The sequence below is a fragment of the Bipolaris maydis genome (assembly GCF_028858645.1).
Source record: "Bipolaris maydis strain C4 unplaced genomic scaffold PSV08scaffold_9, whole genome shotgun sequence".
NCBI classification, from domain to species: Eukaryota; Fungi; Ascomycota; class Dothideomycetes; order Pleosporales; family Pleosporaceae; genus Bipolaris; species Bipolaris maydis.
In genome coordinates this window covers 791,673-815,802 of record NW_027093865.1, presented here as the reverse complement: position 1 = coordinate 815,802, position 24,130 = coordinate 791,673, and the positions used below count along the sequence as shown (strand labels likewise).

General features: G+C 50.3%; 11 protein-coding genes across 11 annotated transcripts; 5 read left to right on the top strand and 6 right to left on the bottom strand.

Moving 5' to 3' along the window:
- Positions 1-755: 755 nt before the first annotated feature.
- Positions 756-3,282, top strand: PSV08DRAFT_225484 (uncharacterized protein; the record flags this gene model as incomplete). Its single annotated transcript, XM_014228337.1, has 2 exons — positions 756-974; positions 1,035-3,282. The coding sequence occupies 2 exons, from the start codon at positions 756-758 to the stop codon at positions 3,126-3,128; spliced, it is 2,313 nt and encodes a 770-aa protein (XP_014083812.1). The 3' UTR covers positions 3,129-3,282.
- A 320-nt stretch (positions 3,283-3,602) lies between these two features.
- PSV08DRAFT_248545 (uncharacterized protein) lies at positions 3,603-4,001 on the bottom strand (the record flags this gene model as incomplete). The annotated part of the gene is made up of 1 exon (XM_014228336.1): positions 3,603-4,001. One exon carries the CDS (start codon positions 3,999-4,001, stop codon positions 3,603-3,605), a length of 399 nt encoding a protein of 132 aa, XP_014083811.1.
- Positions 4,002-4,793: 792 nt separating this feature from the next.
- Positions 4,794-6,031, top strand: PSV08DRAFT_352782 (glycosyltransferase; the record flags this gene model as incomplete). Its single annotated transcript, XM_014228335.1, has 3 exons — positions 4,794-4,834; positions 4,980-5,373; positions 5,435-6,031. 3 exons carry the CDS (start codon positions 4,794-4,796, stop codon positions 6,029-6,031), a joined length of 1,032 nt encoding a protein of 343 aa, XP_014083810.1.
- Positions 6,032-6,374: 343 nt separating this feature from the next.
- PSV08DRAFT_47621 (uncharacterized protein) lies at positions 6,375-7,543 on the bottom strand. Its single transcript, XM_014228333.2, has 4 exons — positions 7,398-7,543; positions 7,008-7,347; positions 6,769-6,951; positions 6,375-6,710 (listed from the first exon to the last, which is right to left on the bottom strand). The coding sequence occupies exons 1-4, from the start codon at positions 7,480-7,482 to the stop codon at positions 6,419-6,421; spliced, it is 900 nt and encodes a 299-aa protein (XP_014083808.1). The 5' UTR covers positions 7,483-7,543; the 3' UTR covers positions 6,375-6,418.
- A 403-nt stretch (positions 7,544-7,946) lies between these two features.
- Positions 7,947-9,139, bottom strand: PSV08DRAFT_308488 (uncharacterized protein). The gene has a single exon (XM_014228332.2). It carries the CDS (start codon positions 9,071-9,073, stop codon positions 8,255-8,257), a length of 819 nt encoding a protein of 272 aa, XP_014083807.1. The 5' UTR covers positions 9,074-9,139; the 3' UTR covers positions 7,947-8,254.
- Positions 9,140-10,691: 1,552 nt separating this feature from the next.
- Positions 10,692-11,264, top strand: PSV08DRAFT_248541 (uncharacterized protein; the record flags this gene model as incomplete). Its single annotated transcript, XM_014228331.2, has 1 exon — positions 10,692-11,264. The coding sequence occupies one exon, from the start codon at positions 10,692-10,694 to the stop codon at positions 11,262-11,264; it is 573 nt and encodes a 190-aa protein (XP_014083806.2).
- Positions 11,265-11,601: 337 nt separating this feature from the next.
- Positions 11,602-13,145, bottom strand: PSV08DRAFT_225483 (glycosyltransferase). Its single transcript, XM_014228330.1, has 2 exons — positions 12,025-13,145; positions 11,602-11,974 (listed from the first exon to the last, which is right to left on the bottom strand). Exons 1-2 carry the CDS (start codon positions 13,036-13,038, stop codon positions 11,684-11,686), a joined length of 1,305 nt encoding a protein of 434 aa, XP_014083805.1. The 5' UTR covers positions 13,039-13,145; the 3' UTR covers positions 11,602-11,683.
- Positions 13,146-13,327: 182 nt separating this feature from the next.
- PSV08DRAFT_352777 (Translin) lies at positions 13,328-14,309 on the top strand (the record flags this gene model as incomplete). The annotated part of the gene is made up of 3 exons (XM_014228329.2): positions 13,328-13,470; positions 13,520-13,537; positions 13,589-14,309. 3 exons carry the CDS (start codon positions 13,328-13,330, stop codon positions 14,307-14,309), a joined length of 882 nt encoding a protein of 293 aa, XP_014083804.1.
- Positions 14,310-14,504: 195 nt separating this feature from the next.
- PSV08DRAFT_47605 (uncharacterized protein) lies at positions 14,505-16,308 on the top strand. The gene is made up of 2 exons (XM_014228328.2): positions 14,505-14,993; positions 15,050-16,308. Exons 1-2 carry the CDS (start codon positions 14,798-14,800, stop codon positions 16,207-16,209), a joined length of 1,356 nt encoding a protein of 451 aa, XP_014083803.1. The 5' UTR covers positions 14,505-14,797; the 3' UTR covers positions 16,210-16,308.
- Positions 16,309-17,139: 831 nt separating this feature from the next.
- PSV08DRAFT_182531 (uncharacterized protein) lies at positions 17,140-19,252 on the bottom strand (the record flags this gene model as incomplete). Its single annotated transcript, XM_014228325.1, has 5 exons — positions 17,140-17,390; positions 17,457-17,817; positions 17,904-18,469; positions 18,543-18,921; positions 19,085-19,252. 5 exons carry the CDS (start codon positions 19,250-19,252, stop codon positions 17,140-17,142), a joined length of 1,725 nt encoding a protein of 574 aa, XP_014083800.1.
- An 833-nt stretch (positions 19,253-20,085) lies between these two features.
- Positions 20,086-23,774, bottom strand: PSV08DRAFT_410528 (uncharacterized protein; the record flags this gene model as incomplete). Its single annotated transcript, XM_066093861.1, has 5 exons — positions 20,086-22,352; positions 22,400-23,206; positions 23,257-23,357; positions 23,414-23,564; positions 23,682-23,774. 5 exons carry the CDS (start codon positions 23,772-23,774, stop codon positions 20,226-20,228), a joined length of 3,279 nt encoding a protein of 1,092 aa, XP_065948908.1. The 3' UTR covers positions 20,086-20,225.
- Between the last annotated feature and the right edge of the window lie 356 nt (positions 23,775-24,130).

The following is a 24,130-nucleotide window of genomic DNA, read 5'->3' as shown; positions in this document are numbered from 1 at the left end:
ATCCCAGCAGGCGTGCCAATGGCTGTCTACACGTGCGCAGAGTTTTTGTCGAGGCGTCCAGAAATGCACCAAGGCTAGAGGGTGTCGCAGCAGCTGTCGGTGAGATGACGCATCCGCCCATTCTCTTGCTCCCCAGCTCTGCTGCTACCGCCAGAGGGCAATGCGAGGCCAACTACATCTCAATGCTGTCAACTACCTATGTACACACGGAATAGCTGCCCGTTCAGGTCGCGACTATCCTGTACACGTCAAGAGACTAAGCGTTGTGATCGACATTGCTCCCGATCCCCATCCCTCGTCCATGGCACAGGTACCGTGATAGTCACGTGACCCCGGCTGCCTACTTACTACTCACACGCAAACATACGGGCAATGCAGTGCTCAATATCCCGTGGTTGTTTTCAGGCTCGCAGCTCGCCCACTCGTCTTCTCTTTTTAGGCCGCACTATCTTTAGCCTGGCATTTCGGTACGCGTTTACTGTCTCGATCAACCCTCACAATTGTCTGGCAACTAACAGCTGCGCCCTTTCGTCTTGCTGTGCCCTTTCTTTTCAATGGTAGGATTTATGGATCCAGGCGGTGGCAAAGCTGCAAGCTCCTCCATAGGCAACCACACACCTCCATCTTCCAAGGCCCCCAGTTACCCCACACCCACACCTACTGTGCCTCTTCCGTCTTGACTCACACCTTGTGTATATATAAATGTCCGCAATCCAATAAACACCAAGCATAGAACCCAGGGCCATCTACTCAAAATGGCTGCCAACACTGATGCTGCCGGCTCACAGAAGCACTCAGTGCTGAATTCATCCTTCCCTGTATTTCTTCCAGAGGATGTGGCACTACACATGTCAGAAGACGAGTTCCAACATCTCCTGGAGCAGCAAATACACGCAGATGGCTTGGAAGAGCGCAGCGAACAGAAATCCACTGCCAATGGCAGCGAATCAGTCACCGTTGCTGGAAACGAGCCCGTGAGTAGCACAGGATTGAAGCGAAAGGCGTCGTCTGACGCTAACAATCTCCGTCCACAGAAAGCGCCGTTCGTCGCTGGCCTGGAAAATCATGCCGCCCACGTGCGAACAGATGAACAACTTGCGGCCAACAACCAGAACTTGACGGAAAACGGCGACATTACCAACATCTCATCGAAAGATGTGCTCGTGGACCTATTCTATGACCTTGGCCAGGCTACCGGGCCCGAAAGACTCAAGACCTTACTCAAAGATGCCTGGAACGAAGACCCTCTGCTAACTTTGAAAATCATATTCAACGCACGCAGCATTCATCTGGGTAAAAGTAGTCGACTCACCACGTACACAGCCTTGGGCTGGCTGGTCGAGAACCATCCTTTGACGTTTCTGGCAAATCTAAAGTGGCTAGTTCGACCCGTCATAGCGAAGAAGGCCGAGCCAAAGCCTGAGTCCAAAGATACCTCGATCAAAAAACTCGAAGACGATTTTGAAATGGTAGAGGTTGGCGAGTCTGATCCTTCCAAAGCATACGACGTCAAGCATGGATTGTCACATGGGTACTGGAAGGATCTCCTCAATCTAGTAGTATTTTCAGCAAATGACCAGCTCAAGTTCGATGGCGACCCTTCCTCTCTGCTCAACCAGGTTATCGATACTAAGACGAACTCAAAGAAAATAAGAAATTGGGATCCCAAGGTTGCGAAAGAAACTCGACATCGCCAAAGACAAGAACACAACCAACGGGTACAAGACAAACTGAAGAACGATCCTTTCCATCGTGCGCTACACATTACTGTCGCAAGACTGTTTGCACAGCAACTCAAGTCTGACAAAGCCCTATTGGATTCTGGAAAGGCATCAGACTTGAAAAAGATATCGCTCGCAGCCAAGTGGGCGCCCACTTTTGGTGAATTTCACGACAAGCAGACATTCATCCAGTCTTCTATTGCCGAAATTCTCTTCCCAGATCCTGCCTTGCACTGTCCTGATGCCAGCAACCGCGAACTCTACCTCCGCCATGTCCGCGAGCTGTATCGAAAACAGTATGCATCACCTCTACGCAAGGCCTTGGGAGTCGTTGAGCGGGAGATTGCCGCGAAAACCTTTGAGAATATCAAGTATGAACAGGTACCATCACTTGCCATGGACCGTTACAGTCTACTTTTCATGCAGAAAGATGAGGAGCGCTTTACCACCTACGTCAATCACGTCACCGCCGGAACTGCAACCATATCTGGCGCTACCCTGCTGCCATCCACGCTAGTCAGCAAAGCACGAGGCACCGCTAGTAGGCAGGGGCCCCAGATGAAGGGCAAGAAATTTGACTTCAAGGCTGCCAAACAGCGCAACCAAGACAAGATACTTGGCGATCTCATCGATGGCCAATGGAAGACTCTCGTCAAGCGCGTACGCGACGCAGGCACTCTGCAATCTAGTATTGCCGTATGCGACGTCAGTGGCAGTATGGGCTATCCAGTATTCAAAGATGGCTCATGTCCCATGGACTCCGCCATTGGCCTCTCCCTCCTCATCTCAGAGGTCACAGCACCGCCCTTTGGCAACGGCTTCATCACCTTTGAAACTACTCCCGCATACATTTCTACAAGCGGTGCAGGCGAAGGACTCAGAGAGCAAGTCAAGTTTCTGGAGCACAGCCCCTGGGGTGGTAGCACAGATCTCGTTGCCGTCTTCAAAGACGTCATTCTCCCCATGGCCATCAAGAACAAGCTCAAGCAAGAAGATATGGTCAAGCAGGTTTTTGTATTTAGCGATATGCAGTTCAACGCAGCCTACGGAGCAGAGAAACGATGGACATACTCGTTCCAACGCATTAAAGATGCGTATGCGGAGGCGGGTTACGAGGTTCCACGTCTCATCTTCTGGAACCTTGCTGGAAGCAGTACGAGCAAGCCGGCGACCATGGACGATGCGAATACAGCGCTTGTTTCGGGTTACTCGCAAGGCATGCTCAGGCTCTTCCTGGAGACTGGGGCGTTTGACGACGATCAGGAGATTGAGGAGGAGGAAGTGGAAGTTGAAGGGGCGGATGGCATGATGGAGATTAAGAAGGTGACAAAGAAGATTGATCCGTTGGCAGTGGTAAAGAAATCGGTGGAGCATAAGGCGTATAGTATGCTCGAGGTTGTGGATTGAAGGGTTCGAGTAAGCAAGAGAGATGTAGGAGTGTGATATTACGACACGTGATGACCATGTGACAACTTTGGGCTTCTTTTGTGCAAGACATCATTCCAGTTTCTGTTTTTACTAGTTTAATGGAAACATATTCTATTTTTCATGCTGTATGACTAAAATCCACAGTTCGTACTCTGACGGCTATTTGATCCTTTGTCATCAGAGCCCTAACAAGTCCCCTGTAAGACTAATGTGCATTCTCCTTGCGCCATCGGAAAAAGGGTCCTGCGATAGATACTACCGAAGTGCTGAAATTTATGTTACGCTTATCAAAGCCGTCCGTTCCAGAAGGGCCGTCCGAGGAGATGGGATAGAAAAAGGTGCCAAGACGAGTATCATGTCGAAGCCAGCATCGACCGCAATCCCAACCCCGTCATCCGCACCCATCAACACCCCCCCTCAATTCTACCCCGTCCCCAACCAAACCAAACCAACCTACCAATCATCATCACTATCCTCCCCCGCAATATCCCCCCCTTTGACCCTATCCACCACGCGCTTAACCCCCCTCTCCACGCTCTCCCCCTCAATCGCCACACCCTCATGCCACACAATCGGATCCATGACCCCATCTCTAAACCACATGAGCGTCGGAACAAAACTGACATCCAGCATGGTTCCCAGCTCCGGCAGCGAATACATGTCGAAGCAGTACACGTCTACCACCTCGTGCTCTGCGTAGCTCGACGCTGGCAGCAGCTTTTGCAGCGCCGCGACGACTTCGTTGGACGTCGAGTCTTCGGGCCAGTAGGCGAGGAGGATGGTTTTGCCGGCTGTGGCTTGGATGCAGGCCACGTATTCGGCTAGGTTTGTGATTTGGGTTAGGTAGGACATTTTTTTTCTTTATTCCGTTTCTTTTCCTATGTCCTTTTCCTCTTTTTGTTTTTTTTACGCCGGAAGGCTTTCGGTTTGTGGAGTGATTGAACGTTTTGTTTTCTTTTGGCACAAGCTTCTTGCTGGGGTTGTGAGGTGAAGGTTCCCGATCGGAAGATTTGGAGAGTGGCGCGTTACTAGCGCTGATTAAGCTTGTCTCTGCTGCGGTTGATTGGTTGAAAGGAGATTTGTGTAAGGCCATGCCTGCTTGAATGGAAATCTCGCCAAGATCTGCGATACAAGATGAGAAATTTCCGAGGCATTACCGGGTCGAGCCGTGTAAAGGTAGGTGTTTTCTACTAGAAGAATGTAGAGTTCGTGGTGTTTTTGCTTATTGCTTTGTATTCAGAAAATGAAAAGACATGTTCGCTATGAGTACTGCCAAGCACTGCATCAGTGAAACTCAAACGGCAGTTGCCAGTAAAATGACTGATTACCAAGGTGCTTACGCATAACATTGTGTTGTTCCCATTCAAGAGCCTGGATACGCCTGCCGGTCGTCCCGCGCGTATAATCTCGTCAGAACCTTACACCCCTTTTGGACTAACACCGCTGTGCAAAACTCCAGATGGTTCACCAGGATGTCCTGTTAGAAAGGGGATATTGAGGTTTCTCGGCCTAATCTTGATGCCGTTGAATTGAATGCTGATTTTACGGACGAACAAGGTATATATCTCACCGAGAAGACTTGTATTCCAACACGCCTCCTTTCGACCCAGTTCCTTTCGATATAGAAGCGCCCCTGCGCCCATAATGACAAACAGTATGCAGGTTTCGCAGTGGTGGACGAAGAAGTGAGTAGTTTTCCAATCCAGAACCAGTTTCGACAACGCGATTTGTGCGTACCTCTACCCAGATCGGCATACAAACAACACTCAGTCAACCTCTTGACCCTTGTCTATAATAGACTGAGATAGCTGAGAAAATTCCTTTACACAGACTCATATTCGCTACATTCGCTGTTTTCTTTGTCATAGTTCCCCTAAGCTACCGCCATGCCATTCCCATCGAGCGATATCGCGAATATGTAACAGGTGATACCGTTGTAGAAGTAAAACCAAACAATGAACGGCCGCAAACTCAATACTTCAAGCTCGAACCAGAATGGAATTGGGACGTACCCGACTACGCAAGTAGCCTGCATGGATTCAAGCGCGAGCCGAAACCCGAAAACATCATCGTCTTGACCGCAAGCGATGGAGGCGGTCACAACAATGCGATTCCCAACTTACTAGAGCGGGTGCTAGAGAACCGGGAAGAATACTGCGGTCGACACGGCTACACCAACCTCTGGTTGAACACAAGTCGCTACGATATTGGAGATTCCCACCGGGTGCGTCATCTCTCTCAGCGCTCATCTAAACCCCCCTCAAATGTCTAACAACCGAATATAGGTATGGGCCAAAATCCCCGCCTTAGCAGAAGCCTTCTATCTCTACCCCAAAGCCGAATGGGTCTGGCTCATGGACGCCGACATGATCATCATGTCCCCCTCCGTCCCCCTCATCGCCAACATCCTCAGCCCCTCGGCCATCGAAAAAGGCATAATGCACAACACCATGCTTCTCAACGGAAAAGGCCCCCAGACAAACATCTACACACCAACCCACTACCGCGTCGAAGACGTCGACATCCTCATAACGCAGGATCACCAGTTTGTCAATGCTGGATCCATATTTTTCCGGCGCTCAGCGTTCACGCGGATCTTTTTGGAGATGATGACGGATCGCACGATGCTGATGGGTAAGGAACATGCTCTGGCCGAGCAGGATGCAATTAAGCATTTGATGGTTGAGCATGAGTTGGTGAGGAAGCACGTGGGTGTTTTTCCGCAGCGCAGGTTTAATGCTTATGCGAATGGGGGGCCGCATATGATGTGGGATGATGGGGATTTGGCGGTGCATTTTGCGGGGTGTTGGGTTCACCATGATTGTAAGGAGTGGTTTGAGGAGTATTGGGTGAAGAGAGGGAGATATGGAACAGGAAAGTGAGGGTGAGATGGAGCGAGGAGGAGCAATCGGTCTCGACTTGGCGGGTTTGCTTGGGAGCAGGGTTGGTGTTTTTATGAGAATGGATGAATGGCGTTGAAGCAGAGTGCATGCGGTACCGTGATGGAAATTGCGGCAGGATAATATCTCATGCTGAGAAGCGAGGGACCGGTGGTTATCATGGGTCCGAGTCAGAATTAGAACGAGACGCAGCGACGAGTATTCGGTTTAACATTCTGTACAGGCGTCTTATCGGATTTCTGCTGAGTTGGCAGCAAAACGCACTTGTTGATTATACAGACGTAACACGACCATACAAACACGTTAAATATCACAATGATTCTCAATTCCTATCTACTTCTTTCGTCTCTCCCTTCCCTCCCAACTATCTCACTTCGCTGCTGCCTTTGTCGTTGTAACCGTACTAACGGCCGTACTCGTCGTCGTAGTTCCACTGCTCACCGTTCTCGTTACCGTCGTCCTAGCCGGGCCACTAGTAATAAGGCACGAGCACGCAGACGAGATACCTGCATTACCCAGGCCAAGCGAGATACCAATGCCGCCGGGCAAGCCGATGGAGATGCCGAGTTGAGGGGAGCGCTTGCGGATGGGGATTTCGGAGGGGCAAGAGGAGTCGTAGAAGGTGTATGGGGATGTTGGGTTGAGGTTTGTGTTTTCGGAGCTAAAGCAGTGGGGGTTAGCAAAGGTGTTGGGGAGTAGGAGGAAGGGGGGTTACGTACACAGTCACGTCGAAGAGCATGCAGTTTGCTTCGCCGTAGCCGAAGCTCTTGCACTTGGAGTCGGCTTTGCAGAGGGCGCTGCAGGCATCGAAGGTATTCTTTGTGCCGCTTGATTCGAAGTAGTAAGCCGGGGTAACTTTGACGTATGCTGCGATGCCGCAGCTGGGTGGTGCGGTAGGTGTGCTATAGTTTCGTTAGTGATTTATGGTCACTAAGCAGAATAGGAAATGAATGCTTACGGGGAAGGACTTGACACAAGAGTTGAAGAGACTAGCGTCGAGGATGGTGTTGTAGAAGAGGGAATAGATGATGACGATGGAGGTATGCGGGTGGAGGATGAAGATGGTGGTACAGGAGTAGAAGAAGTCGGCTTGGACGTCGGTGTAGGAGTTGGTGTTGGTGTTGGCTTAGGGGTGGCTGAAGGCGAAATGGTCACCGTGGTCGTGGTCGTCGTAGTCGCCGTTCTCGTGAATCCATTGGTTACAGTAGTGGTGGCCGTTCCTGATCTCAAAATGTTGGAACAGAAGAGCAATGCTTCAGACGTGTGGCCTTCGAATGCGTCCAGTCCGCACTGGCTGACTGTTCATGCTGTTAGCTGTGAGCTTTTTCTAAGAAATGACTCTCCCTACCATCGGGGATTCCGGCTTGCCTCTTTCCACGCACTGCCGCTTCAGCTGTCGCAGCAAATACTGCAGTGAGAATTGAGACCTTCATGTTGGTGATTTACAGGCCTAAGGTGGTAGTAAGGTCTTTCACAAAGTGCCGAGCTCTCAACTGGTGCCAGATAGTGATCTTGGACCAGCAAGGTCAATACTTATAATAGATTCAGAGATGCCTGTCTTTCCCCATACTGAGTAGTGTAAATATAGTCCGAACGCATGCAGCATTGTGGGTTCCAATATGAAATAAATGAATGGCTGGGCTCTCGGCCTTCTAAATTTTCGGTCAGAGCACCTTGGCCCAGGAGAAAAAACTACTACTCTTGACAAGAGTAGTTAATGAACACGAAGCAATTGACCGCCACCCACCGGGAAATATTGTGGAGCATGGCCATCGTACAGAAGTCTGCTCTGGTTCCTGCAGCTAGCAATATAGCTGTACCGGATGTATGGTCCCGCGATATAGTGGCCAATTAGCCAAACACGAGAAATTGAACATGGAATCTGGAAGAGTTTGGGGAAATATGCATATACTAGAAAGCGGCTGGCGTTGCCGTCAACAGGTACATTATCCCTACAGATCCCGGTTCCGGCAAAATCTAAGTGCAGATACACTATGACAAAAACAGCCACGAGTTGTTTTTCGTTCCAGATACAGCTCAAGCCAGCGCGATCACTTCCGGAAATCGTCCCTTCATCTTGGCTGATCTGTATTGTACATGGTCCAGACGATTCGAAGACCCACAGGTTAGTCGGCCCCTGCAGCCCGGCGCTTAGCCGCCAAGTACATGTCTAGACAACGGAACAGGCTCTGAAATACAGCAGAGCTACTCGCGGCGGATGGTGAACCAAAGCGCCCTCATATGATCTGAGAGCCTGAAATGCTTTTCGGGGAGCTTTGTCATTCGGGCCTCAACGGTCAACTTGACACCAAATTCCTTTCCTATCTTCTCCCACATCTCCCTGAAGCTCTCTGGGTTATGCTGAAACATCGTCCCTGTTGGCGAGAGTCTTTCCTCAGCCTCGAGGTTTCCAATCTGCATGCCAACAATCATCGAACCTGGCTGAGGCCGCAGCAATTCAAAAACAGCTTTGGAGACTACGAGCTGTGTTTCATAGCCCCATAGATGGAAGAATTTGCCTGTGTGGACAATATCGAAATGCCCCCTGTAATCTGCAAGCGCGGAATCAGGATCAAAAATATCTGCCGTGATAAACTTGGCTGCAAGTTTGTCCCGGTCCTGGAAAAGCTTGTATCCCAATTCGATGAAGTCGGCTTGGAGGTCGCAACCGACGATATTTTCGGCTGGCGCACCAGCATGCACCAGCTCACGGATCGTATGGCCGAAGCAACACCCCATGTCTAGCAACTTTTCACCGTTGCGCACGCGTTGTATGATTTCATCAAACTCCTTGGATGGCTTTGTGAAGCTGCGATCGACAAATCGAAACTGACCGATGCATGGATACGGATAGACTTTCCAAGCTTCATCGCGTATTTTCACGACGTGGTTGAGGACTTGGTCCCGCGGAATGCCACTGTAGCCTACGAGGACCTCGCGTATTTCCGGCGCTACATTGTCCTCGGTCGCATTTGGCACGTACCAGACGGGCATCGGGGATGAAGTTTCTTCAGATTGCGCCATGATGAATGCAGTGGGTTTATAATGAAGCAGATGATGGGAATGAATAGCGTCAACTGTTTCAGGTCTACAGGTCACTCAAATATATTCACTGCGCTCAAATACTTACGCGTATGGCTTATCATGGCGGCAGGGCTGCCGCCGAGAAAGCACCGCAAGCAAATGAGGCGACCCAGACATTGCCTTAGCACGTGGTAACTACTCAAAACAAACTTTCCGGTCAACCCGCTCTCCTCGGCAGTAAGTATTCACGATAGGTGTCTATGAAAGAGGAGTACAAGAGGTGAGACTGCCACAGTTGCAACTTGTAAATTAGATGTGGTACTTAAGGTAGGATGCATTTTGTGACAGTCGTGGCTTAGCGTGTGGTCAACCTAAGTACATATCAGGATCGCCTTGGCTGATCAATGAGCTTGCATGCAGGATTAAGTTACGCAACAGCTGTTAGTAACTCACTATATTGGAACCATATCATAGCTATCCTAATGCTAAGAATTGATATTGCTACAAGGTTGTGGTCGAAATAATTTTGACTCGCATGTCAAACCGTGGTTGAGATAAGCTCTCCACTTTTTCCTCACTCCAACGACTACGTAGAGAGTTGAGCCAATCTCGTAGTACGGAAATCCAATACCAAAAACACCATCTTCATATCTACATGCTTGCAACAATGTTCTCAATTCAGCCTCACAATGCTTTGGCCCCCATCTGTATAAAATCGCAGTCCTGACTCTCCATAAAATCCCCAATCTGCAAACACACGACTTGTTAAACTCACTTAAGCTTGAGAGGAACAAATACATTCACACCTTTTATCTCCTCCCACCTCTAAGTATTTAGAATGCTATTCCGCCATCTTCCTTCCGTACCCAGGTATATCCACCAAACGCTTCTTCTCCGGCACTCCTTCATATCCCCCATTTTATCACCACGCATCTTGACATCAAACCCATCCTTTCGATCTGCTAGATTTGCGTTGTACCGGTATACTAGCGGTATAACCGCACAGAACAAGTTGCATGACACAAAGTCAAAACACCAAGAAGAGCAAGACGTTGTAGAAGGTGAATATAACATTTGGATACCGACATATTCTGCATTTAATCCTGGTGCGATACGCTTGGTACCTGTTCTACAGTCTTGCGATGCGGAAGTAGTGGGATCAGAAGAAAGTAGGAAGGATATAGGTGAGGAGGGAGATTTGGATCTGGGGATACGGGAAGATGTTTTTGAGAGTTCAGTGTGGATGGTTTTCCAGAGGTTTTTGTAGGGGTTCGGCGGCAACAAAAGGAAGTGAAAAGGGATGAAAGAACGAGGATCGATTATGGCGTTTGTAGCAAGTGTTGATATGGGTTCAGGCTTCTAGAAGAGGAAATGTGTATTTTGGAAGGAAAAGACTTGGGTTCCTGAGAAGAAGGGAAGTAGGCATGCTTGAATTTGGAAAGCAGCAATTGTAGCAAGCCAGTGAGATAAAAATCGTGTTTGTGAACCATGGTTCCTCTGAAACCTTCTACAAATTTTCGAAGACGCATTTGTCAGAAGAACTTGGATTTTCCGTCCACTACAAATTCTGACGATTATATATTTATATAGGAATATCACCCCTTCACTTTTCACTAACATGCTCCGTACGCTAAAACCCAAGCCACCAGGGCCTTCAGATGACACTCCGCCTGTCGCGCCGCAAGCACCCGGCTCGTCTATAAATACGAGAGACTCAGACTCAAATTCGGGGCCCACGTCCAAGACATTTCATCTCCTCCCCCGCAACCCACGTACCATACGCAAGCTCAACAGGATCAAAGCTGCCCGTGAAATGCGTTCAGCATCAACTAAGAAAGTAAACAAGAGCAAGAGGAAGGAGTCAGGCCCGTCAAGGACTGGAGGTACTACAGCGGAGACTTATACGCTCGAGCCCTCGCAACAGGAAAGTATAACCGCCGCACTTTGTTACACCGATTACTCCGCTACGAACGATTTGGTTACCGCGGATATCGAGAGCTACGGTAATGCCGAGATGGAGGAAGAGGATTCTGAACAACAGTGGTCTGCGCACCTGACGGGTGCGCATAATGGAAGGGATCCATATGAAGTGGCGAGTAAACCGTATCTTGAAGCTGGGCTACCGCCACTGTGGAAGCGGTGCCGATGGTGTGAAGAAATCCCTGAGTTGCAGCAGAGTACGGGGGGCTAGTTGAAGGTGAGTTGATAGAACGGGTACCTAAGTTTCTTTAGTTGCGGGCTCATGGTTAACAGTTCCTACTACGAAGGTCTGTTCACAAAGAGGAGAAAGAAGGCTCATTTCGTATAATATATGCTAACATATAACTAGTATACGAGATTTCTTGTTAAAGTTCTACTTGGGTCGTGTTGCCGATTTGATCGGGCGGAGAAGGACCATGCCCTCGTCAAAACCCAGAGTTCCCTAATAAGTATTCACGCCCTTGTCTTCGTTGTTTCTCTATCTTGACTTCCAGGCCTCTTTGATTTTCCTTGGTGAGCCGTTTAGAGTGATTTGCGATCATCAGTGAACACGGGACTCAACATATTCATTGAATAAGACGACGGGAACATCCGATTGGAGATACATCAAAATGTGGATACATAGCTTGACTATTGTTTCTTTTTCCCTTGTACAATATTGTTTTGTGTTGGCTTCTGTTTAGTGTCGTAAATGATGATACTGAGGATACCAGCGTTGACGAGAAAGAAGAGAATGCTAGACAACCAAAGACCCGGTAAAAAAGTGGAATGACCGTTGAACTCAAGTTGAAAGCCTTGTTGAAGCCAGGCGGCTTGGCCAGCGATCCAAGCAACAATAGCAGCGATGCCAATAGGGGCTGATTGTAGCAAGGTTGATTGTGGAAGGTAATATGGGAGGAACATCATGTACCAGAGAAAGTACTGGAAAAATCAGCATCTCAGTCAGATCCCAGATGCATCACATGACTTACTTGACTTGTGCAAACCTTGTTGAAAGTGACAAAAGCAAAGGTCTGCGCTAGCATTGTGTTTGGTAGATCCTTTTTCGCCAACGCAAGTGGGATGAAAACAGCGCTGAGCAGCAGCTGCGGAAGAAATGCGAGGCGCTCCAGCTCAAAGGATGCTGAGTCTGATTCAAGGCCCGATGGATTTGGCGAAGAATTGAGATATAACAATGTGTTGTATGGCGAGAAGTTATGGCGATGATCACTACGGATCAAGTGATAGAGATAGCTATGCTCAAGGAACGGCCAACCATATATCTGGTACATAGCAAGATTCAAGACAGTGAACGTGAGGAGACTGTAAAAGGCCAAGGACAACCTAGGTAGAGTGATGAAGGTCTGAATCTGGCCAAACAGTGATCGCGAAGGTTGCGAAGCGGCCGATCTCGCGGATTGGAATCGGGTCTCGTCGAGGAACCAGACGATAGAGACTGCGTAGATGAATGGGTATATCTTGAAATGGACCGCGAATCCTAGTAAAAAACCAGCCAGCGGCACCTTTTTCGCCAACACTGCCCACAAAAGTGCGGTGACAAACACTCCAAGCAGTCCTTCGGAGCTACCTCTTGTGCTTATGGTAGCTACCATAGGGTTTAGTAGCCAAATGCTTGCAAATTTTAGAGCTCTCTCGTCTGCCATTTTCTTATACTCCTTCAGGATGCGGAACATCATCCATCCGGTAGCCACATCTCCAACAGCGAAGAGAATCTTTCCAAAAGAAAACCAGAATTTTCCGGACCATACAGTAGGATAGATGAGCCATGCCAAGAGGGGCGTATAACGATACGTGTCTCTGGCATATGGTGGTTGGCCTCGGGAGATGTAGCGTGCTGCATCAGTAAAGACATAGTAGTCGATATCCGTGTACTTCATTGGAGAATTCGCATCTTGCCACAAACCATAAACGAGGAAAACGGCGCGCAAGACGATAGAAGTTGTGAAGACTAGAACGGGACTGCGGAAAAAGGAGGAAAGAGCCATTGTGTCATTGGAGGGTACAAAACAAGCACACTCTCAAAGAAAAAAACACAATACAGGAAAAGGGTGCAGGAAGCAACGATTGGAGAGTACGTGGATTGGCCTAGTGCAAGGGGAAAGGAGATGGTGGCTTCCGCAGCATGCAAGAGCAATCGCATAAATCTAGTCTGCAAGGGGGATAGCTCTCACGTGATGACGTGCACTAGTGCATAGTCGCAGCGTTTGCTTGACTTCGTCTACAAGGCATTAACCAGGAAGACCAATGGGGCTCAAGCGACCAAGAGACGGAAACATGGCAGACGAGAAGCCAGAACAGTCGTCGTCACCTTTTGTGAGCATGTTTGAAGGGTTCCGTGCAGAGCTGGACGAGCATCATGATCGTCGAGAAAGGATTATCAAAGCATCGCGCGACATTACTGCGTCAAGCAAGAAGATGTATTGGATTTTTTAATAAAATTTGGCTCAGCAACTAACAATTGAACAGCATCTTTACCCTTCAAAGGTGAGCTGTTTGCCATTACAGTCTTCATGTAATACAATCTAACCTGACTAGGGTCCGGGCTGTTGGCCAAACATTGCCACCTTGGGTCACTAAGAAGAATGCTGAGTACTGGGAGACTATCCAGGATCGATACAAGAGCATTGCTGCCGATCTTCAAGGACTCAATGCATACCGATACTCTCATAATATCACCGGCGGAAACCAAGAGTTCATGGAAGCGCTCAGTTTCCAACATTACCTGGAAACCCAGTCACTCATATCATACGATGAAGCAAAATCACGTATTGATAGTATGAGTGGTGAAGCAGGGCCCATTGCTTTCACCCCAGAAGACTACATTTTGGGGGTGTGTGATATGACTGGCGAACTCATGCGCTTCGCTGTCACAAGCATGGCTACCAGTGGAAAACTCCCATCCGGCAAACACACAGAGTCAAACAAGAGGCTGAAGCAGGAGCACGACCAGGAAGACGGCGGTGACAGGATGGAGATTGATGAACAGACGCCAACTGCAAGTGAGACGCAGAAACCGCGGAATGTCCTGGATGACTTGAGGGCGGTTCGGCTGCAGCTTGAGATGTTTGAGGTACCTGGGGGATCCAAGTTTGCAGCTGAGCTGGAGACGAAGAAGATGCCTGTGATGCGGGAGTGTGTAGACAAGGTTGAGAAAGGGCTGTATGGGCTCACGGTGCGTGGAAATGAGCGTCCCAAGGGCTGGATGCCAGACATGAGCAGTAGCAGTGGTAGAAGCAACGAGGTGGAGAGCTACTGAGTAAGCACGAGCGGAATCAGGGGGGCTTTGCTGTCTTTTGGCCTGGCTAGTAACTAGGCAGTACTATGTACGACAAGGTCGAGGAATGGGATGTTGCGTGAACTGTGGCTGTGTGGCGCAACCCCCACTTGGCGTGAGCACCTCATCACTGGGGGGAATGCGGGCCCGAACTTCACTTGCCCAACCGCCGTGACAGTAACACACCAACGCAACGACTATGAAGGGCTGCGTCATTCCCCAGCCTGACTCATTTCCTCGCGCGCTGCCCCAACACAGCGCGACTACAATGCCCACGCCTTGAAACACTGCGCCACGACGAATGGATTGTTGCTCCGCCCAGCAAAGCCGCCGCCGATAATAACAGCGCAAGCCGCACCCGTGGTTCCCAACCCAGACGCAGCAATCAATATCCGCCCTCGCCCGCCCACCATCACATTTCCCATCGCTGCGACAAGTTTCCCCATCGCCACCACGGCACCCGCGCCACCATGCGCCGAAGCACTTTTCCCTCCCGGCCCAGCAAGCCCGATACGGCCATGCGCGCGCCCGAGTCGCCTAAACGCAAGGTATTCAACTGCATCGTCGACGACACTGCCCTCATCGCCGGCGTCAAGAAGAGCACGCGCGACGGCATCCGCAAGTGGATTTCCCAGGACGCCATCCGCCTCTTTGTCCCGCTGCACAGTAGGCGATCACAGCATTGCCGCTTCCCTGTCCCCCCCGCTAACACGAGAATAAAGCACTCACCCAGCTCCATCGCCTCAAGAATGGCACCGAGCGCATCAACGCCGACGCGCGCGAAGCCGTCAAATGGCTCGATGAAGTCACGTCCAACGAGGCCGCGAGCCGCGTCCAGCTCGAAGGCGCCGACGAGGCTTACAGCACCTGGGCTGAGGTGGAGCATTTCCTACTCCCCGAGACCCTGCTCTCCATGGAAGACAGCGAGTCGGACGACGATGACTACCACGAAGATCTAGAGAGCTCTTTCAACGCCCTTGACATGTCCGACGAGACATCCATGAGTTCGACTCACAGCTTCGATGACATGTCAAAGACGCTCGAGTCCCCGCGCTCCTTCTCCAGCAGGAACACCAAGCCCGCCAACCGAGCCACACACGCCGACAAGGCTGCCGCTTTGATCGGGGGCTCCCCGGACCGTACCGCTCGTAACAGCACCGGCGGCGCCCGTTCTGGGAAGGCGACCAAGGGCCCCGTGCCCGTCTACCTCCAGCCCCTCTTCAACCACATCCTATGGCGCATCAACAAGGAAGGAAACCCAGATGCAGCCCTCGAGTCCTTTATCCTCCTCACAAACGACCCTGCGAAGCAGACAATTGCCCAGAAATTTGGCATCCGCGCTAAGCGCCTCGAACAGCTGCGGGATGCTGTTGCTCGTGAAGACCGTGAATACAAGAACCATTTAACCATTCACAAACTCGAGGTCGAGGCGAGTGCTGCTAAGAGCAACAACTCAAGCGCGTCCAAAGCAGCGGAGCGACCCAAATCCAGTCCCGCACATGAGACTAAGCCCGAGGAAACATCGGACGATGAGGATGAGGTTCTCTTCAAGCGCGCACCTCGAGGTCCAGCAGCTACCAATAGCCCCAACCCACGTGTCTTCGATCCCAACGACTTTGCGCGTACAACACAGCAGCAATCCCCTCGTGGTGGACGCGGTGGACATGGATCGCCTCGCAGTCGCGGCGCTGCATCCTTTCGAGGCCGTGGTAACTTTGCTCCACGGGGCGCGTACGTTCCCCCAGGCCCGACTTTCCGAGCCCCACCAGCTCCTCGTCATGATCCTAACGCACCACTCGACCCCGACTCATTCTCTCGTCCGGCTCCCAAGGTAGGCCCAGTCCGGGGCGGTAACAGGCGAAAGCTATGGGAGCCAAATTAGACGTATGGGGATAAGCGTCAACAGAGACGCAATAGTCACAACTCCTATTACCATCTTGAGCGTTTGAACCGGAATGCTACATATGACCGAGAAACGGGGCATAAGCATAGATAAGGGATCGAGTAGGGTCAGCCTCTGTATTGTACAGTGGTTGAAGAAACTCCTCTTGACATAATAACGTGCCATGATCGAGCAACATGTTGCGATCACGATCTCGGGCTACTGGTTCTCACGGAGCACGGCTGTTTCTTCAAGACGTAATTGCCCGTCAAACCGCAACAAATTGTCGCGATGCCTCTTCGACTGACTTGGGTTCGACCGTCGAAATTTCCTACACGACCCTTGGCACTGGCTCGAGTACGCGTACCACTCCTTTGCAGGAAATGCGTGTTTCTTGTCTTCGCGTCTTATTTCTTTTCCGTTTTCTTTATCATTGATCTTTGACTAAATTGAAACTATCAGAGTCAGGTATACGACGTAGAGGAGGAAAGGGAGAAAGTTTCTTCGTGTTTGCTCTTTGTGTGACTTTTTATGGACCTTTTTCTGATTCGGTATGCTATGAAGGAGATACGCACAAAGGTAGTATTTCTACGAAGTATTGTCGAATTTTCTGTAGCTGTGATCCATAGGAATACATGTGTTTTGCGTTTTCTTAAATCGTCTTGTATGTAACCCTCGATGAAACAGTGAATGAACATTCTCCCACTACGTACGTCTGCGAGATACTGCTATGTATGAACAGAAAAGGGCTAGAGGAAACCATGGAAAGTTTTAATGCCGAACAGACATGAATTCCAAACAAACATTTCTTTTTACCTTGAGCACTTCAAACAAAATCAAGACTTTAAACCACCACATCAAACGCCTTTGCAATACCTCGGGAAATAGTGGTACTACGTAGAGAAAGCGAGTGGGTTGCCCAAATACAATCTACGCCCTCAGACTCCCTAACAATGCCCTTGTGTCCAAGTCCTTCAGCCTGCGAGGTAGCTCATCTCTTATCCAGTGTCGGCCCAGAAAAGCGCCACTGGCAAACGCTGCAACAGTAACCAGCCGCAGGACTGTCTTCCGTACATGTGGATTAACTTCCTTGCCTGTCTCTTCATCCACATATACAAAATCGCTCTTCTTCCAAAAGACACTTCTGAGCCAAAACATAAACTGCCAGTCCGGATACATCACTACACAAACATTAGCTTCCCACCCCTTTTCAAAACAAGTGGGTTTCTCGTTGCAAAATATCTTACTATTATTAAGCCCTGTTTTACGATCAACAGCCCAATTCACGCATCCAGTCGCCCAGACCAGCTTCTTGGCCGCCTTTTGCGTCCACTGGGAATCTGTAGCCGCGGCTTCAGCCTTGACTTCGACGGTCGCAGGCGCCGCAGCGAAGAAGCTCGGAACCAGCGACCGCGACCGGTACGACGGCAGTGATTTGACAATAGGATCGAGAAGCCGCAAGATGAAATTGATCTGGCACTCGACGCTGTATATGACACTAAGATGACCCGTAACGGTATTCGGACCCATTAGCATGAAGAAATTAGGGAAATGCGGGACGACGGTGCCAAAGTAGGCTTGCGCGACGCCGCGCGAGGTTTGATCCCACTGTTTCTCAAGCCGTCAGCCACCCACTCCTTTCTTCACTCAAAGTCGGGGTAGGGGGGGCTGTTAGTCGTAGGAAGTGAACTTACATACTCCCTCAACCCCACCCCATCCCTCCCCACAATCTCCATTGGAACCAACATCTGCTGCGTCTCAAATCCCGTCGCCAACACAATAGCATCCGCACTAATCTCCCTCCCCGCCCTCGTCACAACCCCCGTTTCCACGATGCTCTCCACAGAATCATCAGATACAAGCTCGACGTTCTCGCGCCACAGCGTCGTCAGGTACTCTGTATCCAGCACTTTCCTCTTGCAACCGACTTCGACGGTAGGAATGAGCGCATCCCAGTACCGCGGCGGCGCCACGTTCTTTACGTACGCTGCGTTTTCCCGTGCGAGCGACTGGTGGATGGTGTGTCCGGACTCGATGGAGAAGCCGCTGTAGTCGCGCTCCATGTCGATGTAGAATTTTAGACGGTAGAGGCGCATGGCGAGGGGGACGTGGCGCATGACGGCTTTGAAGGTGGAGGAGTAGATGGGGTTCTGGCGGGCGGAGAGAAATTGGGCTTGCCGGCTGAATTGGATGAGGGTGCGGGCTGGGTTGGGAGGGCTGGCGAGGATGGGGACGAATTGTGTGGCGGAGCAGCCGTTGCCTTGTGGTTTGGTTAGTCGTAGGTCATCTTACAGTTACAGCACAAGGAGTAGGGGGAGAAGGGTGAAGGATACCGAGAACAACAACATCCTTCCCACCCCAATCAAACTCATGATCCCACTTTGCAGAATGGAATAACCGTCCTTTGTACGTTTCTGCGCCTGGTATATCGCATGCCTTGGGCACAGACAGCGCTCCCACGCCCGACACGAGAATCTTCGCCCTCCGCACCGTCTTCTGCTTCGTTTTCCAATCCAACACCTCGACTTCCCAAATCTTATCCTCCTTATTCCATCTCGCTTTCTCTACCGTAGAGTGAAACTGGATATGCTCAAGGACTCGGTATTGTTCCGCTACGCCCCGGAAATACGCCTGAATCTCGCGTTGGTGCGAGTATTTGCGGCTCCAGTCTGGATTCAGAGCAAAGCTGTACGAATAAAAGTGTGAAGCGACCTAAACAAACTACCTTATCAATTTTCCCTCTTCTTGTATCCGCTTCCTTTTTTATTTCTTTACTTCTCTTTTCTATCTCTGCGAAAATAAAAACAAAAAGCAATGTGATTTGCGATGGAAAAGGAGAAAGAGAGAGAGAGAGAGAGACAGAGGGAGAACTCACATCACATCCACACCCAGGATACGTATTCACGTTCCACGTCCCACCCACATCCTCGCTCTTCTCCACGATTTCAAAACCACGCAGATTGTACTTGCGGATAAGTTGGACCGCGAACCCAAGACCGCTCATTCCCGCACCTACAATCAAAACCTCCGTATCGAACCCCATCTTCTTCCTAACTTTGCTACCAAAAAAAGAAACACACTAGAATATATATATATATATGTGTGTGTGTGTGTGTATGCAAAAGGTACGATAAAAGTTGATAAATGAAGAAGAAAAAAAGGGTCTAGATGTGTATGATTTCTATTTTCTCTGCAATCGAGGATGAATCGTGAATAAAAGGTTTTTACTATATACAAGCCCATCTCTAGATATAAAATCTACTTCCTACTACTTCCTACTACTTCCTACTACTACTACTACTACTACTACTACTACTACTACTACTACTACTACTACTACTACTACTTCACTTATCCAAGCTCACCGGTCCGGCCCCCTCCGCAACCAAAACTTCGTAGACTTTGCAGTAGTAAACCAACCAAACCCCCCCCCCTCGGACCCCGCATCCACACATACACACACATACCACACGTGCAAATCCTTAACCCTCTCTCTCTCCCTCTCCACACAAACTCACTCTTCCTTCCTCTCACCCCCCCAAACAACGATTCAGACCACGCATCCGTATCTCGGCACGTTCGCCGATGGGAGGGAGGGGAAGCTTTTTCTTTTTGGGGCCAAAGTGGGCCAATTAGGTGCGGCGGGTATGTACGTAGGTAGATGCCCGGGCGGGGGGACCCCGCTAGTTTTGGGTATTCCGGGTGGTAAAGGCGTGGGGGTTGGGGAGGGGATTTGAGGTTTGTGCGCGTGTGGGTGAGGGGAGGGGGTGGAGCTCGTATACGGGAGTGTTGAGGGTTGCATGGGCGGATGGTGGCGGTTGTTTGAGGGTTTTTTTTTTCAAATCTTGGGTTGCTTGGAAATTGGGGGAGTGGGTTTGTTACATGGACAAGTGGTTCTATTGAGAATTATCTTTTTTTTCTAACGTAAAGTAACATGACGTCGATGTAGATGGTCTAATTCTTGCAAAACCAATTCCGTCCAGCAGATCCTCCGATTCGTTTTCGTCTTACATTGCTCATAGTTCACTCGTGCTTGTCTCATCCTCATTAGGAATTCTACCTGTTCCTGCCATAAACCCTGGTGTAAGTGGTGTGTCAGAGAGAAACTCCTCGTCGGTATCAAAGTCGGCATACTCGATATCCTGGAAACTTTCTCCCCGCTTCTCCATTGACGCACTCGCATCAGTGATATCGTTATCCCCTTGCTCAGCTGTGGAAGCACCCACTGTATGCCGCCTGTTCGGCGACATTTGTCGCAGTGCTGAACGCTTACTAGGTGATGCCCTGCCCGAGATGGATTTAGAGACTAGGCTGGGCTTCTGAGCGTACGGCGTGAGCATGGTGGGAACTTTGAAAGTCGGTCGTGGTTTCAAGCGTTTGGGTGCTGGGATATTGGCTTTCGAAGATGACTCAAAAGACGCCTCAGCAGTATCTTCTGTAGTCGAGTCTGCCATTGGCGTGATGTCCTGGGGCGTAATAAAGGCGGACTTGCGTCGCCGTTGAGTTCGCGGCTCGCGTGTAGTCGTGGTCGCGGCAATGTCCTTGTAGGATCGAGACGCGGAGCGAATGGCTAGTGGCTGTTGGGATGAGACACCAAAATGTGCCAACACATTCTTGTGGATTGCTCTGCGTTCCTCAAGTTCATCTTCTTGTTCTTTGCAAAAGTCTTCGAGCTCTTGAATTCTAGACTCTAGGTGTGGGATGATTTCCTGTAGTTGCTCAATCTGTTGATGCGACTTTTCGTGATCATGCTGTTCTTGCTGGTAATCCTCCAGAGCATTCTGGAGTTGATCTTCAAGAGACTTGCACACGTGTTCGGCTTTCTCATTGAGTGCGTGAATATCGCTAGTATGCTGAGCTGCCAGATCTTTGAGCTTAGCTTCCGACGTCTCTTGAAGCTCTCGGTGCATGCGTTGCAATGTATCCACGTTTTTCAAGGCTTCTTCCAACTCAGCTTCCTTCTCTTCTAGGAGGCGGCGGTATTCTGATACTCGTATTTCGAGGCGTGCAACGCCGTCATTCTGGTTAGCGGCGTTTGATCGTTCATGTTGAAGTGTTTCTTCCATATCCCGATAGCGACGTTGGAGACTCTCATATTCCTTAGCAAGCGTGCTGTGATCCTTCTCTAGTTGAGCTCCGGATTGTCTCAACTCACTGATAGTATCGTTCAGCTGCTGTATCTGCGAATCATGGGCGCGGCTATTTTCTTCATATTGAAGAACTCTTGATTCAAGTGTGAGCTCCTTGGCGCTGAAACTCTCCTGTGCAGCTTTGAGTGCTTCATTCGCGTTCGATTTTGACTCTTCGAGTAGTGTCTCCAACTCTTTGGCCCTAGACTGCGCTTGCTCCTTTTCCTGGGTAACAGCAGCATTCTCCTCCTGTAAGCGGCCTTGGTCTTCTCTCAAATCTTCTAGCTCCTTTTCTAAGCCCTCTAGCTGATCGACAGAGTCTTCGTTTTGTATTCGTAATGACTCAACTTCATCGTTTAGGGAGCGGATTTGCTCCTCGAGTTTGGTTGATTTTTCTTTCTCCCTACGTAGTGGCTCTTCGACCGTGTTGCAGCGCGTTTCGAGGTCAGTGCAAATCTGTGCTACTGAACGTAAGATGGCGTCTCTCTGATACTTGCCCTGGCTTTGTAGTTCTGATTCAAGACGTGTGCTCCAGTCTTCCAGATGCTGGCCAGTGTTTTGTGTATTTGCAGCTTGGAATAGTGATATGGGTGTATTTTTTGGCGTCTCAGAGGCAATTGGGCAAGCACCCGCTACAAGCGGCAGATACCGTTGTGCCTTCACAAGAGACATTGTGAGGGTCTGAGTTAACGTCGGTTCTCCTGGCTCAGCTGCGAGGATGATGGTGATCAGAGAGGCAATAGTGGCAGTGATGAGCTGCCGATGGATCGATCCTACATGAGTGCAGACGGCTTGCTGATTTGGGTCGAGCCGCACAAGACGCCAGATCTTATCTTGCAATGTCTTTGATGACAAACCGCGTAGTACATTACCCCGTAATATGGAAGAAGACAGGGTGGCAGCGGTGAGCTCATCTACAAAACTGACAAGATTGGACATGTGCCTGGGGCTTGGTTGCTCAGCACATGCATCTAGGACACTGGAAAACAGTGCCTGAATTTCGGGGATATGTGCCTGTCTCAATCAGTTGAGTGGCTCACAATGGCTTCAAATGTGCTTACCCCGAATTTAGGGAGTGATACTGATAGCAGCTCGGAAACGCTGGCTGGCTCCGCTGTACAGACAGCATCAAAGACACATGATGAATACTGCGTCACTATGCTTTGGGGCAGTTTCTTTGAGCCAGAAAGCTGGCCAAAGAAAGACAGGGCCTCCAACTGGATGATGGGGCCAGAAGCCGACTCTCCTATCCTCGATCGGCATTTATCAAACAGCAGTGCCCCCTTTTCATGCTTGATCCAACTATCTTTGATGTCTACGTCGATGCATTGCATGATTCTAGAGGCAATACGCAAGCCTTCGGTTACTTGGTCGTCGTCGACGACGACGGGGGCTTTGAGGAGCCATAAGATATTCAAGCACGTCATTTGTATGTTTTTGTACAAGTCCTTGGTAGAGCCAAATAGTTTTTGGCCGGATGGCGTTAACCACTGCTGCATTAGCGTCTGGGTAGAGACGGGCTGGTGACTGGTGTCGGAAGCGTGGGCAGGCTGGATGCCTTCTGGATGCTCGACGATAATGACTATGCCACACAGCCACAACAGCAGCATGGCCGACTCGCCAGATACATTGTTTTGCAAGATGCGACATAGCTCGGTATCGAAGCGCCGTCTGGCAGCACTAGGAAGGAGACGGTAGAGGTGGGGGCATGCTCCATTGAGCATGCGATATACCGACTTCAAGGCATCGGAACTTGGGTTTTGTGAAGCCTTGTCAAAGACGTGGAGCAGGAAGCTCTGTGCGGCGGCAGGCAAGGGAATTGCTTCTGGCAAAGGGTAGGACAGAAGGAGCACACAGAGTTCTCCGAGCTGGTGGTGGGTTAGGGGGATGGGATGGTGGCAAAGTGTGTACGACTCACGTCATTAAAGTCTTGCTTGGAGGAAACGGCCTTCTCGAGCAGACCGTTTAGCAGGCCCGGGTAGCGAATCAATAGTTGGTCGCGGAACTCGGGTGCATGGCCTGCATAGGGGCAGGCAGTCAGCCGATGTGTTAACAAGAAGCGGTCAAAAGCTTACACAGACGATGCAGGACAGGCAGCGTGTAAGCCGTCAGCGGCAAGGCATCGCGGACGATTTTGGCCAAGGCGGCCAGGGCGCATGGGGAACGGTGATGGATAGAAGCGCGGATGGTGGGTAGGTCGGCACGCGCGAGTAGGTGGGACAGAGGCTGTGTGTGAGATGTTGGTCAGACCATCTATCACCGAACAACCATGGTGGGATGCCAAAGTGACGAGTCATGTGGTGGATGGTGCAATACGTTCGGCAATACGAGTACAGTACTTACAGACAGCGAGGGAGGATATGGACACTTGATGATGCTCGTCAATTCGGCATTGAGCTGTGCGCCCAAGTCTGCCGTGGGGGCGCCGTCTGGCATGGTCGGGCTTCGCACGTTGCAACTAGTAGTGCGTGTGTATGTCCGTCGGTCGTAGGGTGTTCTGGTTCCCGTGCAAAGTGTGCAGCGCGTCCGATGGCCCATACGCGATCTTGTTTGGCGCCCTCGCGTTCCTCCGACAACCGCGCCAGCCAATCTTTGTGCGTTGTGGCCGTGTAGTCGTGTGTACACTGCACTATGTATACGCATGTACGATGTAGCATCAGAGTATGTGCAGACAAGGGCCGCGAGCATTCCCCGCCTTGCACCGCCGCCTGCACCGCATGCTTGTTTGCTTTTTCCGGCAGAGTCTGGACGCCTGATTGACGCTGGGCCATGGTGTTGCGTCACGGCTGGTT